The 21,900-nt window shown below is 43.9% G+C and overlaps 1 protein-coding gene across 1 annotated transcript in view; it reads right to left on the bottom strand.

The window, feature by feature from the left end:
• The window catches only part of NEO1 (neogenin 1), a gene marked incomplete at its 5' end in the record, with an annotated part of 170,729 nt that overhangs the window by 82,754 nt on the left and 66,075 nt on the right, over positions 1-21,900 (bottom strand). Inside the window, 3 exons of the mRNA XM_027657552.1 lie at positions 7,938-8,074; positions 15,113-15,266; positions 18,354-18,629. Coding sequence (XP_027513353.1) covers positions 7,938-8,074; positions 15,113-15,266; positions 18,354-18,629 — 567 coding nt within the window. The remainder of the gene's footprint in view (positions 1-7,937; positions 8,075-15,112; positions 15,267-18,353; positions 18,630-21,900) is intronic.

Genomic DNA, 21,900 nt, shown 5'->3' with positions numbered 1-21,900 from the left:
ACCACAACCAACAAAACCCTGTTTACTCCAGGAATCAAAACTCCACTGTGATTTTCTTTTACATTATTCTCCTCACGAAGACAAACTAATTAACTGCAAGACTGCAGAGGGAATAAGCCACCACAGATAACAACCCGCCTCCTTCCCACAAATTACTGGATTGTTTCATCTCTGTAACTTTGGGATAAACTTCCCTGCCAGGGACCAGAGTTTGTATAATGAGACATCCAGTAACAGCAATAATCTGGCTCCCATTAGAGAAATCAATTATCTGGTGGGATGAGAGTCAGCTTAACAATCATAAAAATTTAACTTGAAAGAAAGTATACGTTCACTTTATGGTCTGGATGGATTTATGGAATGCCTGGTGTTCTTCAGCAGTTCCACTTTAACATCACCCTCAGTTTTCATCACGAAATTTGGTGGTGAGAAAACAGCGCAAAAGTTTCTGTTGAAATGGATCAAAAAAAAAAAAATAAAACCCCATGAATTCAAAAATTCAACTTAAGAGTTTGAGTCAACCAACTAAAATGGAAGGATGACCCTGATACACAGAGAAAAATACTTGCCATTTAGGGTACAACTCCTATAAAAAGAGCTCTCACTTAGAGGAAAGAAGGCATCTTAATGAGCTGCTTCTTTCACACATTCACATTTCTTGGAAGGCTTTGGCATGTGCAACTTAAAAATTACTACTGAATCTTTCAGCTTTTAGTTTGCAATTGAAATTCTGTCATCTCTTTTTGACAGGGAATAAAACCAATACTAAAAAACCTATAGCCTAGTTGAGATCTACTGTATCTTTGAATCTTTCCAAGTATCCAAGAGCGCTTGGAACCATGAGCCAGCTGGGCTCACCTTTCTTCTTTCAGGCATTGGCTTCAAAAGTAGTAAATCCTGTGTTGGGTATGGCTTGTTCCTAAATAAAATGTCCATTTTCAGTTTGGAGACCAGACAGACACGTCTAAATATGAAACCTGGGCAAAACCTTGCCTTTCCTGTCACTGCCTGTCTGGGCCAAAGGCACCGACAGCAACCTCAGCCTATTGTTTTAAAAGCCATTTTGGGGGGAAAAAAGTACTTCTTTCCCCAAAGTAGCAGCTGGTTGAAACCCCTGTTAATATGATCTTAATTTATTAGAAATTCTAGCCGAGAGAGAGCCCAGCTTTTACAATTCCCTCCGTTCAATATCACTTTCGATGCTGTAGATATTTAAGACACTGCTGCTTAATTTAGTAACGTTTTCATTATCCCCAAGGATTACTCAAGAACATTTACAAGGAAAACCATTTGTGTGAATTGTATGGGTTACTGATAATTTGGTTTTGTCTTTCTTAATGGTATTTTTTATATATATATCTCACAAAGGGGTTCTTTTTGAATTCCAAGTGTGTGTCATCTTCCTGGCAGTTCTGGAGACATTACCTCCCAGTCCACATGCAATTCCATTATGGACCCTCAGCCCAAAGGATCTGTCCTCCAAGTAATAACCCTACTCATTTTGGGCTGTTTTGCAACTGTTTTCTCAGCATCACAAAAGTCTCTTTGAAAACTATGCAGCACCTCTGTAACATAAAGAAAGCTTTCCCAAATATAATCAGACTGTCCAGGGAATTACATGGAAAAGAAACTCACAATTCATGGTTGTCAGGAACTCAGAAAAGACGCTTCTTTAAAACAAAGGGGCTCTCCTGACACACGATCATCATCCCCAGACCACTGTGGGGTCGCTCCACACAGCTCTGGGATGGAGTCCAAGCCCAGACCTGCCACATCCCTGGTCCTTCCTGCCAGCCAGCAGGAAGTCCTGGCTGTGGGAAGAGCACGTGCTGCTGGGTCTGGATGCAGCGGGACCGTGACATTCCCAGTCAGGGGTGATCAAAGAGCGGGATCGATGCCAGGGGGACACATCCCATGCCACCACCTCCGGAGCAGGTACACCCATTTCCAGTTCCTCATCCCAGCCTGCCAGGGGGTGGATATGCCTGGAGAGCTGGACATCCCTCACTCATCCCTCTGGAGCCCAGTTTAAACCAGAACACAGCTGTTGTTCCAATGGGTGCCCAGTCTGGGGCCTCCACACCCCACAGACCTGGGGATGGTCCATACATGGGTCACACATCACTCCTGTCCTCACCAGCAGCTTCCATGGATCATCCTTGGCCACAGGAATTACACTGTGATCACATGCACAGCACAAGGCACTGACAGCAGCTGTCTCTGCTCAACCCTGACCCCAGGAAAGGTGGGAAAACCATCCCAGCCCTGGGCTTCCCAGTGTTTTTCCCCCTTGGACACGGCAGCACAGCAGAGATCACGGCTTGGCAAGGCTCCCTGAGCTTCTCCCACAACAGCTTTCACTGCTCTCTGACACCACCACTGAATGTTAAACACTTGCACTGCTACCAGGGAATGAATCCTCCCTCAGATTCCAGTACAGCTCATTCATGAGTTTCAGAAATACAATTAAACAATTTTTTGTGCTCTTATGAACTGTAGCAAGCTCTCTTCATCAAGTTTTACCATCCTGTGGTTCTGAAATATGGCAAGAACTGGACAAATGTTTCTCCTGGTCTTTGAAAAACATCAAGACAGACCAAAAAAAAAAAACTTACAACAGTTCAACTACAGAACAAGATTAAGCCACTGAGCAGGAACTGAGAGGTTCTGCTGAGCCCAAGTCCTGCGGGCAACAGAAATCAGATCCCACAATCTTTGAACGCACAAGTGTGATTTTTGCGTTGTGCAAAGAACATTTTATTTTTGTGGATGTTTACATTTAGTATTAAAAAACTACACATGTCCTGTAGATGGGCTCTTTTGGTGTCCAGGTAAATCTGAACAAGTGATGTGGCTTTAAAATAACGCTGCCATCTCCCTCCTACCCCATGTGTGTCTCTGAATAGGTGTTTGTGACCTTTTCACTGGCAACATCATCCTTGAATACAAATGGGACAGAGGGGCAGAAATTCCTCAGAAACTATCTGTATACATATTTAATTGACTTCATAAGCAAACTATACAACCCTATAAACATTAAACTACACTTAAGAGCAGCAGCAAGTTTTTGTTTGAAAGTCTTTTTGGACAACACATTGAAGTGCAAAGGTGGTGGCCAAAATGACAGTGAGTTCAGCTTCCCCACACCAGACTGCTTTTGTTTCATATCACTACAGAAAAAGATCATTAATAGAAGTCTCATTACATTTTCAAGGGTAAGAAATAACTCAGACAAAGCCAAGGTGTTCTTTTCTCTTCCAACAGCTTCCCCAGGCAGAGCAGTTCGGGGATAACCAGCAAGAACAATACTCTGTCCCCTGTAGGAGCCTTTGGCAGCCTCAGGTTTAGAGCAGCATCTCCTGAATCTCTAATTGGGCTGCAGCCTCTTATCAAGATACAGCTCTGAGCTTAATTAGAGCCAGAAATCGATGAAGCTCATTGAGAAAGTATGAGAAAGGTTTGGGCAATTTTCGGTGATGGTTCAAATTTCTTCCCTGGAATTGTTTCCAATAATAACAAAAGCTTAATGCAAAAATAAGAGTTACCCAGACATATTGCTCTGCTGCTGCAGGATTTAATGCTACAATTTCTGGGGCAGGATGGCACCAGCTTTTATCAAAGCAGCTGCCACAGAGAACACTGGAAAACAACTCCAAGATTCTCCACATTGAGCTCTTCCTTCTGCAACTCTTTTGGTTTCATTTTATGACCAAAACTGCAATACAGGTATTTTTTGCTAGAATAAGGCTTTGCCATTAGCAACAGCCTTTTCAGCTCTACTGAAAATATTTCCATTATTTCTTTTCAAAGTAAAAACCTGATAATTCTATCAAAGCACTTCTTCTGCTTTTGCTTTTCCCGATACAATTTGCTCTTGCAGCACAGACAAGGCAGTGATCAGCCTATTGCCACGTGCAACCTCTGATTTACCACTATAGATACACAAAATTAAGGTTTTCTTTTTCTATTTTTAACTGTAGTTACATTAACACAGCGAGGCACTTAAGATACACTATCAGACAGCGAATGCTGTCCTAGACAGCAAAAACCGACTTTGTGCTACTCCAAAAACTCACTGAAAGGGAATAACACAGACAACAACAATAAAGAGCAGCTCTGCCTCTTTGCCCACAAACACAGGGATTCATTTATTTTCTAGACTTCAGACCTGCCATATCAATTTAATAAGGGGAATGAAAATGGAAATGTTTTTGGTTTATTATTTTCTGGTTCATTATTAGCTGCAGTAAATATTTCAACAGAGGGAGAGAAAACTCATGATTCCCCCCCCCTGCCCCCAGCACCAAGGCAGGGGCAGGAAGCCCATGCTGTGACCTGACTCCAGTCCAGCATTTGCAGCAATCCCCAGGGCACCAGGCATGGCCATCAATTTGAAATATTTCCCAGATGAAACATGAACTCACAACCTTCCCACATTTCGCTGCCGCTCCGGCGCGGCCCCGCCGCCGCTTTCGGGCTGGGCAGATTAAACACAGCGACGACCTGTTTCCCCAGCTCCTCTGTCATCACTGTCCACCCTTATCTAAGGGAAATGCTGCGGATTCTTTCATGGCTGGGGACAGCAAAACACATTTTCCCAGTGCTCTCAACTCATGGCACGTGTTGTAAACAAACCTGGTCCCCAGCACGGGCGGCGAGGGAAGAGCTCTGTCAACAGCCAGGAGAGATGTCACTGCAGACACCAAATTCCTGCCTCCCCCACGGGAGGAGTGCTGCCCTGGCCTGGCCTGGGATGACACTGGCTTTTGGAACCAAGGGAAAGTGAGCAGGTACAAAGGTGCACACAGAGTTTATTGTTTGAGATTTGGCCCTACAGACTGTCTCAAATGTGGGATCCAGCAATGTTCAGCTTTAGGGTGAGACTCTCTCAGCTGCAGGTCTTCCCCCAGAACATCCCATGTTCTCTTCCATATCAAACCACTCCTCAAATGCACAGTCAAAGACTGGGTGTGCAACCAATGGGTCCATGAAACCTCCAATCACTGAATCCTACAATGGTTTGGCTTGGAGGGACCTTAAAGCCCATCTTGTCCCATCCCCTGCCACGGGCAGAGACATCTTCCACTAGACCAGGTTGCTCCAACCTGGCCTTGAACACTTCCAGGGATGGGGCAGCCAAAACTTCCCTCCAAAGTGAAGGGAATTCTCTTAACTCCATCTCCCAGCTCCACAGGGTAGATAAAGAGACTGAGGACACAAATTGGTAGAGTCCTCTCCTGCACCCTTCATTACTTTTCTAGTCCAGTACTCCTTCCTAGTTATAGTCATTTTTCTGATTCAGTCCTTCTGTTACTGTGTGTAGGGAAATTAAATCAAATCATTTTTTAAAACCCAACATTAGGGCAATAGAGGGCTCCTCTCACACCTTTCATTTATGACCCAGGGGTTCAAGAGATGACAGTGTGAAATACATGGCATCTTTAAGTGACACCAACAGGATCTAACTGCATTAGTTCAAGGTACCATTTATCCAGACTGAAAACGGTGCCAAATTTAACAGAAAAACCCCATGAACTCCCAGGGTGATGACTTTACACACCTGGATGCAGTTGGCAATAAGCTTTCTGCAGCCATCTCCCATGGACCACAGTAAAACACAGGTATTTCCTGCCAGTTGAGCACAGCACAGGCCTCATGTGAGACCCTTGAGGGTACCCCACCCTTTAGGGATGGTCAGGAGTTCCATCCTCACTGCCATGGAAGAATGAATATTCCAGCAACCAGCCCAAGGCAGCTTGTTGGGACCACACCAGAGACATGTGTTGCCTTCCAGGGTTTTACATCCTTACTGAAGGACAGAGAAAAGCTGCTCTTGGAGCACAGTAACCTTTAATGAGCATTCCTTTCAGTATGGGCACAATTTAACCTTACAAATGGATAAAGTAAGTTGTTTCAGGCTGGAAAATTCAGTCAATCTGTCGCTGGCACTGCTGGGAAATCTCAGGGAAGAGACACCCCAGGACCTTCTTTTCACTTTCACTGCCCCAACGCTGCCAAGCAATGGCACCTTCCCCAGCCCTCAGCACAGAGTCCCACTGAAATGTTCACAGAAGGCAGAATGGATTGGCTGCCTTGGCACAGCCCCAAATGTGCTGCTGAAATCTCCCAACAAAAAAACCCAGGGGCTTCAAGGAGAGAGGCAGAGAAATAGGAGAGACAAGGGAATTAGTACCCAAAAAAATGGATTTCTTGTCTGAAATTCAGCCAGACTAATTTCCAAGAATGGCAGAAGGAGCTTAAATTAAGCAAAATCATGCTGTTATTAGGTATAAGAGATGACAATTTCTCTAGTCCAGAAGGAAATGATACAGTGATCAGGTAACAGTTACTCAAGCCATTCAACCCTTCACCAAAGTACAGTAAGGCAGAAATACAATTACTCCCCACAGTGACCTCTCAAAGGAAAGGAGAATTAAGATTAGAACTGAGAAGTAAAATCAGAAATGCCATTATCTAAAATGCATTCTGTAGAATCTTTAATATATTATAACACTTAAGCATTAAAGGATTTTCTTTCTAGTGCCAGGTATGGAACAAAAACTCAGCACAGAAGAACTGGCAGAACATATTCTCAATCTTTACAACCAACTGAGGAAATCCTTTATATTAGCTCAGATAAGGAGCAAAAGAGCTCTCTCCAGCTCACTTTAATCCCCTAGTGACCTGTCTGGATGTCCTACACTGAGGCTATAATCTCACTCTTATCCATGACTTGCTTAATTGCATCGTATCATTAATGTTATTAATTGCTGCCACTGCCCATAAAACACAAAGCCAATTCTGTAAAACACAGAGGCTGGAACTGAATTAAACCCAGCCCATGGTGAACTGTGTGAAATCATCAGCAAGTGCTCTTAAGCCCAAAGCACATGAGTACTTCTAAGAGCACCAAATCCTTATTTTTTGGCCAAGATATAAGGTAAGAAAATATGGGGGTTTTTCTGCATGACCAGAATTTGTTGGCTTTCAACATGCTTTCAGTCCAAGTACTTCTTTTTGGTCCCAGAGGTTTTATCTATATGTAAGCCTTTATTCATGGTTGTTCAGTGATTCAATTTATCCCCTCAGAGCAACGCTGTAGCACCACAGTCCTGGTAAAACAAGTCAGTTAAGCTCTTACAAGGACCCTGCACACATGAACATGCCATGAAACTCCACCTGAAGAATTTTAAACCCTTATTAAAATCCAATTAATAAAAATAACTTCCTCATAGAATGTAAGAAAGGCCAAGAAGCCAAACTTCTACCTGTATTTTTCCCCATCCCTTACCAAGTCTACTTTCTTTGCTTATCAAGTCTGCTTTATTTTTTCTTTTAAAGTAAGATGTTTTAAAGACAGCATTATCAATATTTCAGTGCTTCTTTCTGGTAAGAACAGCTTGCAAAAGTAAGCAGAACAGTTATACACACAATAAACCAGCACATTACTAAATATCTCAGCTTTTATCTTCTGTCAAGCTCCTTGAAAACAACAGTATATTTAAGGATTATCAAAAATACATTATATATGTCCTTTCCAAGGACAAGCTACATTGTGGTACTACAGGTCAGCTTCCAGATGTGATCAGCCACACTGTGGCCTTTGTCCTCCTTTAAATAAGTGCATGACATTTGGTATTATATAAGCATATAGAGCAACTCTGAACCACGCTCAAGTTGTGTTATACAATATTTGACTATTTATGGAATTGTAAGCAGTCTGAATAACAAATCAGAGTAACACACCAACATTTACAACAGGACTGGAGGGCGGTTCCTCATCATTGGTTGGGTTTTGTTTATTTTTTCATGGGGCACCAAACCCCATCAGGGGTTTCACCCAGGTAAAACAGGGGTTGTAACAGAGCCCAGGAGAGAGCTCCTGTGGAAAGTCTCCTGGGGAAGTGCTGTCCCTGGCAATGAGGTCTCTGCCCTACCTTGCACCGTGAGCTCTGCCTGGGCCGCCGCGGTGTCGTTGCCGCTCTCGGCGATGCAGGTGAAGGTCCCGGCGTCCTCCTCGGCCACGTCCTGGATCTCCAGGGAGCCCCCGGCCAGCAGCTGGAACCGCCCGGACCTGGGACACAGACACACACGTGACTCCACAGACATCCCCTCCACGCTGCACTCCTGGGTGCCAGGTACACAAAACCACATCACAGGGAGCATTTTTAATTACACCATCAAGTCCCAACCTCGGCTTCACGTTTCCAATGAAGTTCAACCCCATCAATTCCACGAGAGCAGCTCATCTTTTTTGCACTTGCGGCTTCAGTTGTTCTTAATTAAATGTGAGCCGAGGTATTTAGTCAAGAGCAACCAGGACTGAAGAAAAATGAAGTATCATAACCACATCATTAAAAAAAATGCATTTTGCAGATGCAGCTGGAATGACTTATTGCTGAAAGCTGAGTGAATATAACATGACAGACTTTACAGCACAAGGAACAGTAATGCACATTAGACAACGCACAGTAATTGAATTTTTGCGAAAAGAAAAGCCATTTCTGTAAGATGAAATATTGCAGAAAAAGATACAGGTTAAAAAAAAATTCAAAATACAAATTCATCAGGTGACAAAGTGTCTGTACAGAACTTCCCTCTCTGACTTGTGAAGGAGGGGGGAGAGTTTCTCATTCTGTTCTTATAAGCATCTGCTTTTGATGCTAAATGTAGGAGATAAATGTGGCATTTGATGTCAGTGCAGCACCCTCAGCCTCCAGCCACATCCAACCAACAGTGCCCTTTACACCATACCACAGATTTGTTCAAGCCTTCCAAGATCCTTCAACACTCCAAGTTTCCACAGTAAAATGCCAAGAGTAAAATGCCAAAAGACCCCAAGCCAAGACACAAATCGTGCCTGGATGCTGACCCAGAACCTTTCTTAATTCCAGTTGGATGAGCCTACTTGGGGCCTCCTGCCTGGCATCCTTGAGCCACAGCTTGTGGGCAGGAAGGGATTGAATTCTGCCAAAATAGGAACTAAAAATACATTACCACAATTAATTTTGGTCCCTACAGAGAGTGGCCAACGTGTAAAAACCAACCTCGTTGAAATTCCTAGAATTATGTTAGTAGGACCAATCTTCACCTGCTTGGAAAAGGAAATTCTTGGGACACAAAGATTTTGGCTCATCTCACTAATTACCACATAAATATTGATTTATGATACTTCCATAACTGCTGATTAAATGTCTGATTCAATGCATTTAAAAGCAGAGAAAACAAAACCATTACTGGAATTAAGTGACAGGAACCAGTCTTAAAAGCATCCAGAGATGTCCCTATCCAGGTATTCCATAAGGAAGGCCATCCCAGTCCCATGAGTAACAGGAGGATCACAAAAGGGTTGGTTTGGAAGAAGTGCAGGGAATTTGAGTGAAGATATGAGTTTAAAAAACATATGAAGAGCTTCCCAGATGCTGGGAATATCACTGAGGCTTCTGTGTGTGGGAACAGACATGGTGAGGCTGCACTAAAACCAGGCCTAAAGAAAAACACAGGAGTGAGACAAGCCTGGGCCTTGACACATCCACACAGGAAGTTTTCTCCCTTCTTTTATCATGGAAAACACCTGTTTTGATTATTTGTTCGTCCATTTTGGTGAATTAATCTGAGCAGCAAAGAAGGTGCTGAGGGCTGGGATGAAACCTGGGAGAACTGAAGCCAACAGGGACATGTGCTGGATGTGCCAGGGACAGCCAGGACACAGGCAGGGAGGGAGCTGAGCCTGTCAAGTCCCAAAGGAATGGTAAAAGGCTATTGGAATAACCTTATGGATAACAGGATTCTGAGGATACCAGTGCCTTTTTCAGGATATCCACCACTGTTACCCATCCCAAAGCTACCTGGCTGCTCCTTCTCCCACTGCCAGCCTCTGGAAAAGTAACATCTCCATGGTGAGGCACCAGATTATTGTGGTTATGAAGCAGCACTTAAGACATTGCTATAACTACTGAAAATTAGTGGTGTTGCAACTTAGGCAACAAAAGTTTGTTAGAGGGGATCTCACAAACCACTTGTGACATGGTGGTGTTTCCATGGATTCTCCTTTTGGCAAGGAACAGGGGTTAGCCATCACTATGGTGTGCCATGTTTATATTCTCTGGGATTACTTTCCTCAAGAAAACCCAGAGTTGAGCCCAATCTACCAACTCGTGATCCATTACAAATTCAATGGGAGAAAACAAACTCCTCGGTGATTCCCTGTGTGTGCATTAGCTGTGGAAAAATCCTGGGCTTAAATGAAAACTGTCTTTGCAATAAAGTAAAAACATCTTAATTTTGTAAGGACAATGAAGCATTTCCACAAAAGAGTGAAGAAATCAGATTTCAGGCACTGGAGACAAAGAATCAGCCTAATATAAAAGTGATAACATAATTTGAAGTGTCATTAAAAACAACAAAGATTGATCATTCAGATGTCAGGGAAGAGGAAAATCAAATTCCAGCCTTTCACATGCATTCCATACATCCCTCACTCACATACCCCTAATACACAATTACTGAGCTGCTCTGGATGCCTCACTCACAGGCTTTTTGTGTTTCATTATCACAAAATACAGTGAGCCTTTATTAATTTACTGTAGTCAAACTGCCAGTTATACCCTCAGGTTTGGGCTTTTCCCCCCCCTCTTTTAAATTACTATTCCCAAAACATCTTATAATCTATTTGCTGTCTCGGTAAAGTACAGCAGATAAAATTAGACAGTAAATTAGATTATTTTGTGGAATCTACTACCAGAAAAATCTCCATAATTACTCTGCTATGTTTAACCTTTCCTGAGCTGGGCAAGTGTAATTCACTTCGTCCCAATCACTCTGAGAGCCCTGCAAACAGTAATTGTGTAATAATTAAAATATCACACATTCCTGGGAAGCACTGAGGAAAAAAAAACCTGGAATATGGATGTGATCACACAAGTAGAGGCGGCAGCAGCATAAAATGAACGTGGCACATGAGACCTCAGCTGTGCCACCTCCTCTCTGTGGGGAATTATCACCTGCACAACCCCATTTTCTGCAGGGTTTTTTCAATGACATGAAGTTTTGCTGAACTGAACAGCCCCAACCCGCTGCAGAGTTTGCTCCACTTCAACAGCCTTGTTAAAATGTTACAGCTCGAGCCCTTCCAATGGTTTAATTTCAGGTTCACCACCTCACCTGCTGCAGCTTTTTAAAGAATTTGTGGCACCTGCATTTGTACCTTCCCCCCACAGAAGTGTCCCAGTATAAATCAAGGTACACCACAGAGATGTTGGAGCACATCCTGATCCACACACGGGCAAGTTTTCAAAGCAGATCCTCTTCCAAACATTTCAGACTCTGTGCCTGTGTCCCAAGCTCTGAAAACCCACCCTGGCAGCCACTTGAAACTTCACTTTCCAAGTTCAGAGTTGTTAAAAGCACAAAGTGACTCAACCTTTGCTGAAGAACAGACCCTCCCACAGCAGGATCCTTGCCCAGACCAGATATTTAAACAAAATTTAAATTTTATGAAAGGGCTTTTATAAAATTTTTAAGGAAGGCTCAAAGTTGGCTCAAATCTGAAAAACTCTAACCTGTACAGACCATTTCCATCCCAGCCTTGTGTGTCAGATAATACTGACACTACAGCAGATCTCACTTCAGGAAGTTCTGCATAAAGGACCTAAGATTTATTCCAATATTTACATGAATTCCTATTTTGGCAAGAAACAGAGATGTCCCTATCCCTTCCTTCCACCTCACTCAGCATTCTCTACATCCCTGGCAGAGGTATTGCTCATTCCGAGTTTATGGAGGAAATCCAGCTGGAAAAGCAGGCTGGATATTCCCACTGCTGAACCACATGGATAACAGGGAGGGCTCCACTAAGGTACCAGCATTACAGACCCTCTGCCAGGGGTTAGACATGAGTCCAGGGGCTTCCTTTGGATTCTGAAGCTCGAATTTGGAGCTAAATCTCAACCTGGAACAGGGTTTGGCCTTTTCCTTTCCTTACAAACAATGGAGTTTTGAGAAAATTCTAATCTATCAAGGTTACCAGCTGGACTGGCGAGCCAGTTCCGTGGAAGGCTGTCAGCACAAGTCCAGCACTTTCCCAGTGCCTGTTATTGGGTCCAATTTTCCACCCTGTGCTATTTTCTCTCTGGAATTGTGCACACAGCAAGGAAGGTCTCAGAGGAGTAGCCCAAAACAGCAACACCTTGAGCAGGGCACAGGGATGGGGGGGAGCACTGAGACCCTTCCTCCCAACACTCCTTTCCTCTTCAGCTCTGAGGAACCAGAACTTCCCCAGGTCCCAGGTGAAACTCGGGTCATTCATACTCTTTGATGGACTTCTTTATGAAGAGCCAAAAAGTCAGCGGTCTAGCAACTATATTTCTTTAAAATCTTCAAGTCAGCAAGTTCTGAATGGACTCCTTGAAGTTCTAAGAGCTTTACTACAATGGAAACTCTCAGCACTGTGTTCACTTCAGTTTCTCACCCAGCACTCAAAGCTTCCTTCTCTTCCACTCTAATTAATTTGGGAAATATTTTATCACAGCAAACTAATTTCACAATATATTGCATTACAGGCTGGCTGTCGGAACAACTGCCAAGACTGTCATCATTCAAGTTTACTCACATTTATCCATTAACATAAATCTTATTGCAGTCTTCAACAAATAATCCATCACATTTAATCACCTTCCCTTCTTTTCAGGTCCTATAACACATAGTTAATTCCAAAGCCCCACCACTCCCAACCCTTAAAAATAACCTGTTTTTTCCAGAAATGCAAGCTCCTACCCATATTCTCCTTAGCAATGCAGCCTGAAAGGTAAACATTTAATTTTGCATTAGATTAATTACCACAGTTAGGACAAAAGTCAAAATAAGGTTGTGTGTTAAATCATTTCACAAGGGGTCAAAATTAGGGACACACCTGCCCAAAACATCCAAGTTTTGTTTCCTACACAGAGGAAACAAATATGTCAATATATATGTATATACCTACATATATGTATGTTAATGACTGGTCTGTGTCTGTGTGTCTAAACAAAACCCATCATTTCAGAGCTTTCCCAGGCAGAAAAACCTGCCCAGATAAAAAGGATCAGTTTTTACTTTGGCTACAGAAAAGCCATGCTAAGAAAAGTCGTACTTTTATCACAAAAGAGGATTTCAGTACAAATTAAATGTGATTTAATTTGTAATTACATTAACAGACCATGCATAACAAGCTAAGGTAGCTATTTAGCAGCAGTAACTGCAGGCTTTACTCCAACAAAGAATCTTAATTTCTGGAGATTTTCCAGTTATTCTATTCAAACAAATAATACAATGGCTGTTGGGGTAAATGGAGTTTAAGAACTCTTTGTTTTCTGCTGGTTGAATCTCCTCCTGTTAAGCCACAGTCACAAGTGTCAGACTTAGGAGCTTTGGCACACTTTAGGGAACAATGAAGGCATCTTATTCCTACAGAGGGGAAAAAGATCAAATTCCCTCCTTTACCCACCTTAAAAGTAAAGTCTACAGTGAGCACACATTTCACTGACAAAGAAAAAAAACGCTTAGTGTTGCAAGAAGAAAAAAGAATTAAAAAGTCAACTGGAACCTGTTCTTGCAACAAAGGGCTATAATACTAAAAAACTAACACTTAATATTCTGGAAAATCAGGTCAGACCTGGTTCCAACTGTGTGCATATAAAGATCAAGTATATTTAGTCATGTTATGCCTCAGCCCTCCAAAACAATTCCTCACTCTGAATTTTGAGAATTGAAAATCCCTGTGCAGCCCTCAGGAGTCATCACGGGCAACCTCACAGAAGAGCTCCTAAGGGAATTCCAGCACTGTACTCAGGTGAGGGTTGGAAAATCTGGGCTCTGTATATCCAAAATCCAGGAGAAAATAAAAGGAGAGCTCTCTGGTAGGTGAGTTTTAACCTCCCTGTGCACTGAACATGCCATAACCCAGAGCAGGATGGGGTGAGGGGCAGCAAAAACTCATAAAGGTGTGACACAACACCACTTTACTCACAAGAAAAACAAATTAGGCTCTTACCAGGCACGTTTATCCCGACATTTCATCCCACTGGGCTGTGCAGCTCTGAGGAGCCTGCAGCAGCCTCCAAAGGCGAGTGATTTCTCACATTTATGACGAGAAAGGCTCTAAATCCTGGGCCATCAGCCTGACACGGCACCAGCTCTCAGGGCACCGAGCTGTTCGTCAGCCCAGGGCCGCCCGCTCCCCCCAGCCACGACAGCTCAAATTACGAGCCCCGGGACCTTTTTAATTTAAGAGTTGCCAAAAAAAGAGATATATTATATCACTGCTACTGCAGAGACTCGTGCCCTGCTCTGGCTGCTTTCTGCAGCAGCCACGCCACGATTTCCCTCTCCTTGTTCCATGATTAACCTGGGGCTCCGTTAATCTCCCCACTGGCTTTGGGGGACACGGAGAACATTCAAGTGCCTGGTTGTAATCTCCTGGTTCTGGTAAGTACGTTCATTAGAGGCACAAAAATGGTCTTGATAAGATTTGTTCTGCTTTTTTCATATAGATTTTCCACCACATTATTTTGAGTGAATACACCAGCAATGACAATGTGTTTTCACCGGATGCATTTCTGAAAGCCCACACTGGTTTTTTTTTTTTAATCATGCCTAACATCTTAATATTCTATTTTCATGAGAAATCATATAATTTTGCTTTAAACATTTATTCTTAAACTCCCATGGAACATTTTAACACATAATGGACATTTTCATTGCAGAAAGTCAGTGCAGAGCTTCACACACATAATACACCAACACAAAGTTGTCTTTGTTTTCCTGCAGAGTCCTTATTCCCTTAATTGCTTCTTTTATTCCAGTGGCAATCTAAAGGTAATACATTCTTAATAACCTTCCTGCTTTAAGTAAGATTTCTTGGTTTCAGATAGCTGCAAAAAAAAAATACTGTGAGACTGTTCCACAAATCTCCTGAACTACATCCCTTGTCCCAGCACTGCCGTCGGAGCCCTCCAGCACTTGGGAACTGGCTTCTTCCCCTCTGGTTTAACATTCGGTACAAAGGAAGGTGGGCACTAATCCAAACCCCTATTCCTGCTGTGAGATAAAGGTAAGGATGTCGGCCACCACTCACCCTTCTGTGAGGAGCTCTTCCTCATTTCTTGTCCACCTGATGGAGGGAGTTGGGAATCCCGTGGCGACGCAGGGGAACAGGGCGCTCTGCCCGCTCAGCCTGGACAGGGCCGACGGCTGCCTCAGGAACGTCAGGGGCTGCGGCTCCTCAGGCTCTGCAAAGGTGTTGGACATGACAGAACACCAATAAAAGCCCACACCAAAACCCAACGAGCCAAAGAAAACCACAAATGAAACCTCCCATTCCTTTCCTGCATCTCCCTGGGATCCCATCACCACCCCACCCACAGTCTCTGCCGGAGCCTCTCCCAGCCTTGTTACCATTTCCTCCAGACATCCCCACCTTTGGGATTCTCACTCTTCCAACTCCCTGGGAAACTGTTTCAGCTCAAAGCTACAGCCTTGAAACTGGAACTTGAACCAGCTGGTAGAGATTTAGTGAAGAAAGGTTCAGTTTTGGGTTTGTCCAGCCAGCCTTGGGCAATTCCCTGGTTCCATCAGGGAGCTACTGAGGAAGTGCTTTTACATGCTGGAAAACGAAATTACTGCAGTAGAAAGTCATCCTAAGTGGAATAAAACAACCAGCAAATGTGCACACAAGTAACACAAGCTTTACATCCCACCAGTTTTCCATCCTTATGAAAATGGGAATCCTCTGAATTAGTTTTGCACTGAGTTGGGATGGAGAGGGATTTGTTTCTTTTTTCCCTCCACCTTAAGAACAAGCACAAGCCAAGTGCACATTTACTCAGTGTGTTACTACAGTTTGTACTCTCTGTGTCTACCCTGAACCAGAGTAAATGAGCTGTACCCACGAGGAACAGCTTTGGGTTGAGTTAGTTACTCCCACTGCTCACTCTGCACTAACTGCTGCACTCTCAGTTCTCAGATGTGTGTTTGAAGGTGTGATGACAGCAAAGCTCCAGAACTAGACAAGCCCTCAAATTATTTTTGGCCACCTAAACAGGGCAAGACTCTTCTGCACCTCCTCTGCTTCTGCTCTCTGAAGCACCTTCTGTGTCTCATCACACTCACACGTGGTTGTGTCTCACTCAGGCCCGATGTGATACTCGCAGGCATTTCTGAGAGTTGTTGTTTTGCTGTTCTCCAGCTCAAAATACTAAAAATAGCACAGGAATGTTCACAGCCCTGAGCTCAGGGCACACACGTGCTCCAAGGTACAGCCTGAGGAGGCTGCCAGGAGGAACAGAACGGGTGGAAATCCCGCCTCAGAGCCATCCAAGGCAGGGGCAGACAAGCTTTGAGCAGTCCTGGATCTCACCATCTGTTTGGGGCCCACAAAGGAACCATCCCACGGCTCTGCCCACGTTCCCTGTGAGCAGGAACTGCTCTGCCTGCTCCAGGAACAGGGATACACCAATCCTTCCAGGAGGAGAGGAGCTGGGACCGTTCACCACAGACACAGCCCATTATTGCTCCAGGCTCCCAGAATGGACTTCAGCTCCCATGTGAGTGCAAACTGCATCCAAAAATCAAGTGGGTTTTTTCCCCTTTGTATTCCTATGTTTGAAAGTACCTGCTATTAACTAGCAGATCTCAGAAATGTACCCTCCTGCTCAGTGACAGCCTGGTATAAGAAAAAGTAGAACATTTAAGAAGCAGAACATTGTCCATGGATGTAAATCCAAGTGTGTGTTGTGTGTATTTCAAAGACTGGGAAGCAGAGCAGTGGGGTCACTGTCAGGCACGTATCAGATAACAATTTAAAAAGGGAATAAACTGAATAAAGAACAGATTAATTCAAATCCTTCTTTCAAATACATCTCAGACCAAACAATCAATTATGGGGCTACTCAAGATTAAGGGAGCTTTCCCTTCAACAGCTTAATCCCACTTTTTAAAAAAAGCCTGTTGGGAGAGATTTCACAAAACTTCACTATTGATACTTTCAGATTCATGACCAAGCAAAGAAACAGCATCATTTGTATTCCCTAACAGAATTCTATTTAATCACCTTCAGCAAAGTATTAAAAAAGCAAGTAAACCATATCTAGAGCCAAAAGAATCCAAAAGATCAATGCAGTATGGAAGTTTATCAAGTAATCTCCAATTGCCAAAAATCAGAGAAGTCTTAAGTATTTGAAGGGCTGTAGAAACACAAAGGCAATCCAAACTACAATAATTTAATTAAGTACCTTTTCCCAAAGTGCTGTTCTTCAAAACCTGTATCCTTAGTTGAAGGAGAAAGGGCTTTGGTTTGGAAAGGCCTCAAATTCTTACTTCAACCATGATTCATTTCCAAACTTGGCGAACACCTCGATTTCAAAAGAGAGCTGCAACTGGAAAACTGGGGTATTCTACAGAAATTTCAGCCTTTTAGGTAGAAAAGTGCCACAGTCACAAGCAACAGAACTGTTCATTGGAAGGGATCCCTGAAGGTGCCACCACCTGCTGCCCACACCAGGTCAGGCCAACCATGACATTGCTCAGCCTAACCCTGGAGGCCTCCAGGATGGAAATTCAGCAACTCCTCTGGCAGTTCTCCAGGCAGGAACAACTGAATCAGAATTCCAACATGAAGATGAATTCAGAGGAGACAGCTCTGGAAACAATTAGGAAACCCCATACAAAACACAGCCCCTATTTCCCCAGTTTGGGAATGTACATTCCTGCCCTATTCGTGGTGACTTTTCAAACCTTTGTGTTGTAGCAGCTGGTGACACAGCTCTGTGCAGCAGTCACTGGGAACAGAACACACTCAGTGCACCAACACTTGACATCAGCGTTGGACTTCTGTTCTTATAAAAATATCTCAACATTTCAGCACAACAGGCATTGCTAAACCTTCCAAAATAAAGTCATCTTCCTTTGGGGAGTTGGAGAATTCCTAAAAGGGCCCATTGTTAAGACAATTTCCTGAATATTGGGACAATTAAAAGCCCCTCAGTTGAAGCATCCCGAGAGTGAGGGACTAAGCACCGATTTCTTTGGGAAAATTCAGCAGGAGTTGAAACACGGGATTCAACCTGAGAAACTCAGAAATATTTATACTCAAGGAGCAGCAGATTCCCTCTTTGCATCATGTCACAGTGGAAGTAAGTGTGGGACTTCTGTAAACAGGGACTTTAGAAAACAATCTTTCCCTAAAATCCCTTAAAAGCTGAACCATTCAGTGTGGCAAGAAGGCACAGGAGAGTCTCCAGCCCTTCTCCAACCGCTGCGGAGAGCTCAGACCCCGCAGAGGCAGAAGGAGCCCCGTGTCCCAGCAAGCCCCTGGGTACCTGGCAGGACTGTGAGCTCGGCCTCCTCGCTGTACTTGGGGCCGGCAGAGCCCTCGAGGAGGCAGCGGTACAGCCCCCGGTCGCTGTCGGAGGCGTTGCTGATCACCAGGGCCCCGCTGGGCAACTGCAGCACCCGCTCGTCCAGCGGCACCGGCTGCCGGTCCTGCTCCCACCGCACGAACGGGGCCAGGTCGGCGTTGGCGTCGCAGCTCAGCACGGCACTGCCGCCCCGGGGCACCGCCGTCGGCTCCGGCTGGCTCGTGAACCTGGGCAGGCCTGCACAGGAATGAAAAGAGGAACAAATCAGAGGCATTCGGTGCTTCGTTATTCCTTCTTCCTTCAAGAAGGGATAACAAACAATCACTCGGATCAGAGACATCAACTTGATGTTGAAGGATGCAAAACACCCATGGGTGGAAAACACTGAGTGGCTCTTCAGTGTAATGGGGCAGAAAAGGGATGGATTTTCCATCCTTTCTCCAATTCTTGAGCTTCCTATTACAATCTGTCACCATGTGCTGCTTATCAGTGACACCCTGGTGCCAAAACTCCATCTCCTCTAGTCCTCCCTGTCCATATTCACAACCTTTGATTGCCTGATAAAGTATCTAACACATGTACTTCTTCATTTCCAGCTTGGATCCTTATTTGCTTTCCAAAAATCCCTCAGGGTTTCTGTGATTTCTTTTTAAACATCCGATCTTTGCTCTCCAGTTTCTGCAGAAATCTTTGGAGAAGCAGCATCTGATGTCACATGGTCAGGTTTTTCTCACTTGAATGAAAAACTTCTTTACTTGCACAGGTTCATCTCCAGCTGTTACAAACTTTCTCCCCTCTCAGAATAATACCTGTAGGCTCCTTCCACAGCTTCATTCCTCTGAAAAACTTTCTGTTTCTAGTTTTCCCTCCCACTGTATTTCAAACCAACTTCTGGTCCTTTGATCTTGACCTTGTTTTGGTATTAATTATTTTGCATCTTTGATATTTATCCATTACTTCCTCCCTCTAAGGTATTCATAGGCATAAAAATCACAACTTCTTTCTTTCAACTTTCCTCCTGCTTAATGAAGCTATAATCTTCAGTTCCTTGCCCTCATTCCCCAACATCCTGTGCACCTTTAAAGACACAGGATGGCAGGATAACCTGGGCAGGAAGGGGCCCAGCCAGAGCAGAGTCAGCTACAAGGTCAGAGGGTTACTCAGGGAGTTGTCCAGTCAGACTCCAAATATCCCCATGGATGGAGACTGCACAGCTCTCAGACAACCTGTTCTACCACATGAGTGTCCTCACAGTGCAGAACTTCCTCCTAAATCCAGTCAGAACCTCTTTTGCTTCCATGTCCCCTCCTGTCCCACCATGCCCCACTGGCAGAACGACATATTGAGAACAAACCCCCACAGAAATATTACAAAACTGCTTCTCTGTGCCTATTGAAAACACCTTCCCAAACCATTGAACCATCTCAGTGGCTCTCTGAACACTGTCAGGTTACAATTAATCCCAGAACCCACCAACTCACCTTCTTTTCTCATAAATCCTCCATCCCTCTGTCCCAACCCAGCACAATCCCAAGGAGATCCCTGGACCTGCCTGACTTTGCACACTGTGCTAAGAAGTTCCACCCCTGGAGCATTATTTAACTCCTCCTGTGAGACCCCTGAGGCCACAGTAACAGTTCCAGTGTCTCCTGCACGTGCCACACTTGCTCATTTTGCAGGTCAATACGTTGTTTTACAGCTCCATGGCTGATCAGGTCGTTAAGCAGGGTCTTCTAAACCCTGGTCTCTGAGGCATCTTTCCTTTCAGGAGATCTCCTTTTTGATAGAACCCATTAAATGTCATAATTACCTCCAATTCTTATCTATCTCAACATTCTCCTTTATTAAGAGACCTGCACATTAAGGCAATTCCTTGCCCAGCCTGGAAGGGGGTCCTGGATCTCCTCCTTTTGCCCCTGAGCTCTGTTTTCACCTCCCTTCTTTGCTCCACAAACCACCACTTGTACAATGACCACACTGGCAACTAAAAGCACAAGTGAGGATGTTCCTGGAGGATTAAAGTCCTGCAATTTTTTAACATAAAGCTCAAATATGCCTTAATTTAACCCCCTCACAAGTACTATTCACTTCCTGGACAAGACAGGCCTTGTACATTCTGTTGTGTGCAAGTGCTCCACTGAGGCTGAATAAGCTGTATTTCAGATGGTTTCATTACTCACTAGCAATGAAATTACAGTTCATTTTCCAGGTCATCCTGAACGCCACTAAAACCTTTATTTCATCATAGTCCTGTGTGTTTTTAAAATATACATTTTAACCTAGGCTATAATTTTGTCCTAAAGAGTAATTTTCTCTTATTCTACAATTATTGGCAATTTGCACTGCTTAAAAGCCTCCACTGTGGAGGAGGAGCCTTTGCTTTAGCCAACACACAACCACAAAACAATAATGATGGATTACAAAAGCCACTCCAAATACAGGCCTTAATTACTATTAATTCACAGACCTGTTTATAAATACAGGAGCAGGTCCCAGAGCGTGTGCCAGAGTGCAGGCACACCTCCTGCAGCAGAACACAACCAGAAAATACCCTTCCCTCTCCCAGTCCAGGACCTTGCCATTACAGAGCTGCTCTTTTCCTCTTCAAATATCAATTAACAGTTTCTAAGCCTGAATTTCCATAACTTCCTATAATCTTTTTTGACTGCATTACCATGTAAGCCAATTCAGTCTTTCAATTTACACCAGAAACACGTTCAAAACTATTGTAAAAAATAACTTTTTTAAAAGTTGGTGCCTTTTTTCTCAACAGTTTGTATTTCCCAAACACTTCAATCAGCGAGATTAAGCAAGAAGATGGAATGACAGAATCCCAGAATGGTTTGGGTTGGGAGGGACCTTAAAGCTCATCCAGTCCCACCCCCTGCCATGGACAGGGACACCTTCCACTATCCCAGGTTGATCCACAATCCATCCAACTGGCCTTGGACATTTCCAGGAATGAAAGGCACACTCCTAATGAGGGAGCAGCCCCCACTCCTCACCCACACATTGCAGGGCAATCAGTTGAAGGCATCATCCCATCTTTTGGCAAATGAATGCAATGATAAATGACACTTTGGGCTTCTGATATTAAAGACAATTTTTGGTGTTTGTACACACGTTAATCATTCTGTGTCAGCTCACATACATTATGTATTGATTTCAGGACACCAAAGGAAAATACTACTGACCTAGCAGAACACAGGTTAATAAACTCAATTTAGGAGGGATGATTTTCCTTTTGGAATGTTCTCTAAACACAGACAGGAGAACACATAAGCAACAGTGGGACTCTCACAGCACACAAGGGAATGAGACGCATCACAGACTCCACACTTTCTGCCAGGACAATGCAAATGGGAGGGAGGGGGGAAAGCCAACTCTGTCCCTATTTTCTCCTTTCCTTTTGTCTCTCCCCTCCTCTCATCAAAGCCCAGAGCTATGGCAGGAATGTGAATGAACAATCTATTAATGCAAATGTGGTGCATTCAATCAGCATTCCCAG

This window comes from Corapipo altera, unplaced genomic scaffold, assembly GCF_003945725.1.
Source record: "Corapipo altera isolate COAL_440 unplaced genomic scaffold, ASM394572v1 308, whole genome shotgun sequence".
NCBI classification, from domain to species: Eukaryota; Metazoa; Chordata; class Aves; order Passeriformes; family Pipridae; genus Corapipo; species Corapipo altera.
The sequence above is the reverse complement of the archived record's forward strand: the minus strand, read 5'-3'. Positions and strand labels throughout refer to the sequence as shown.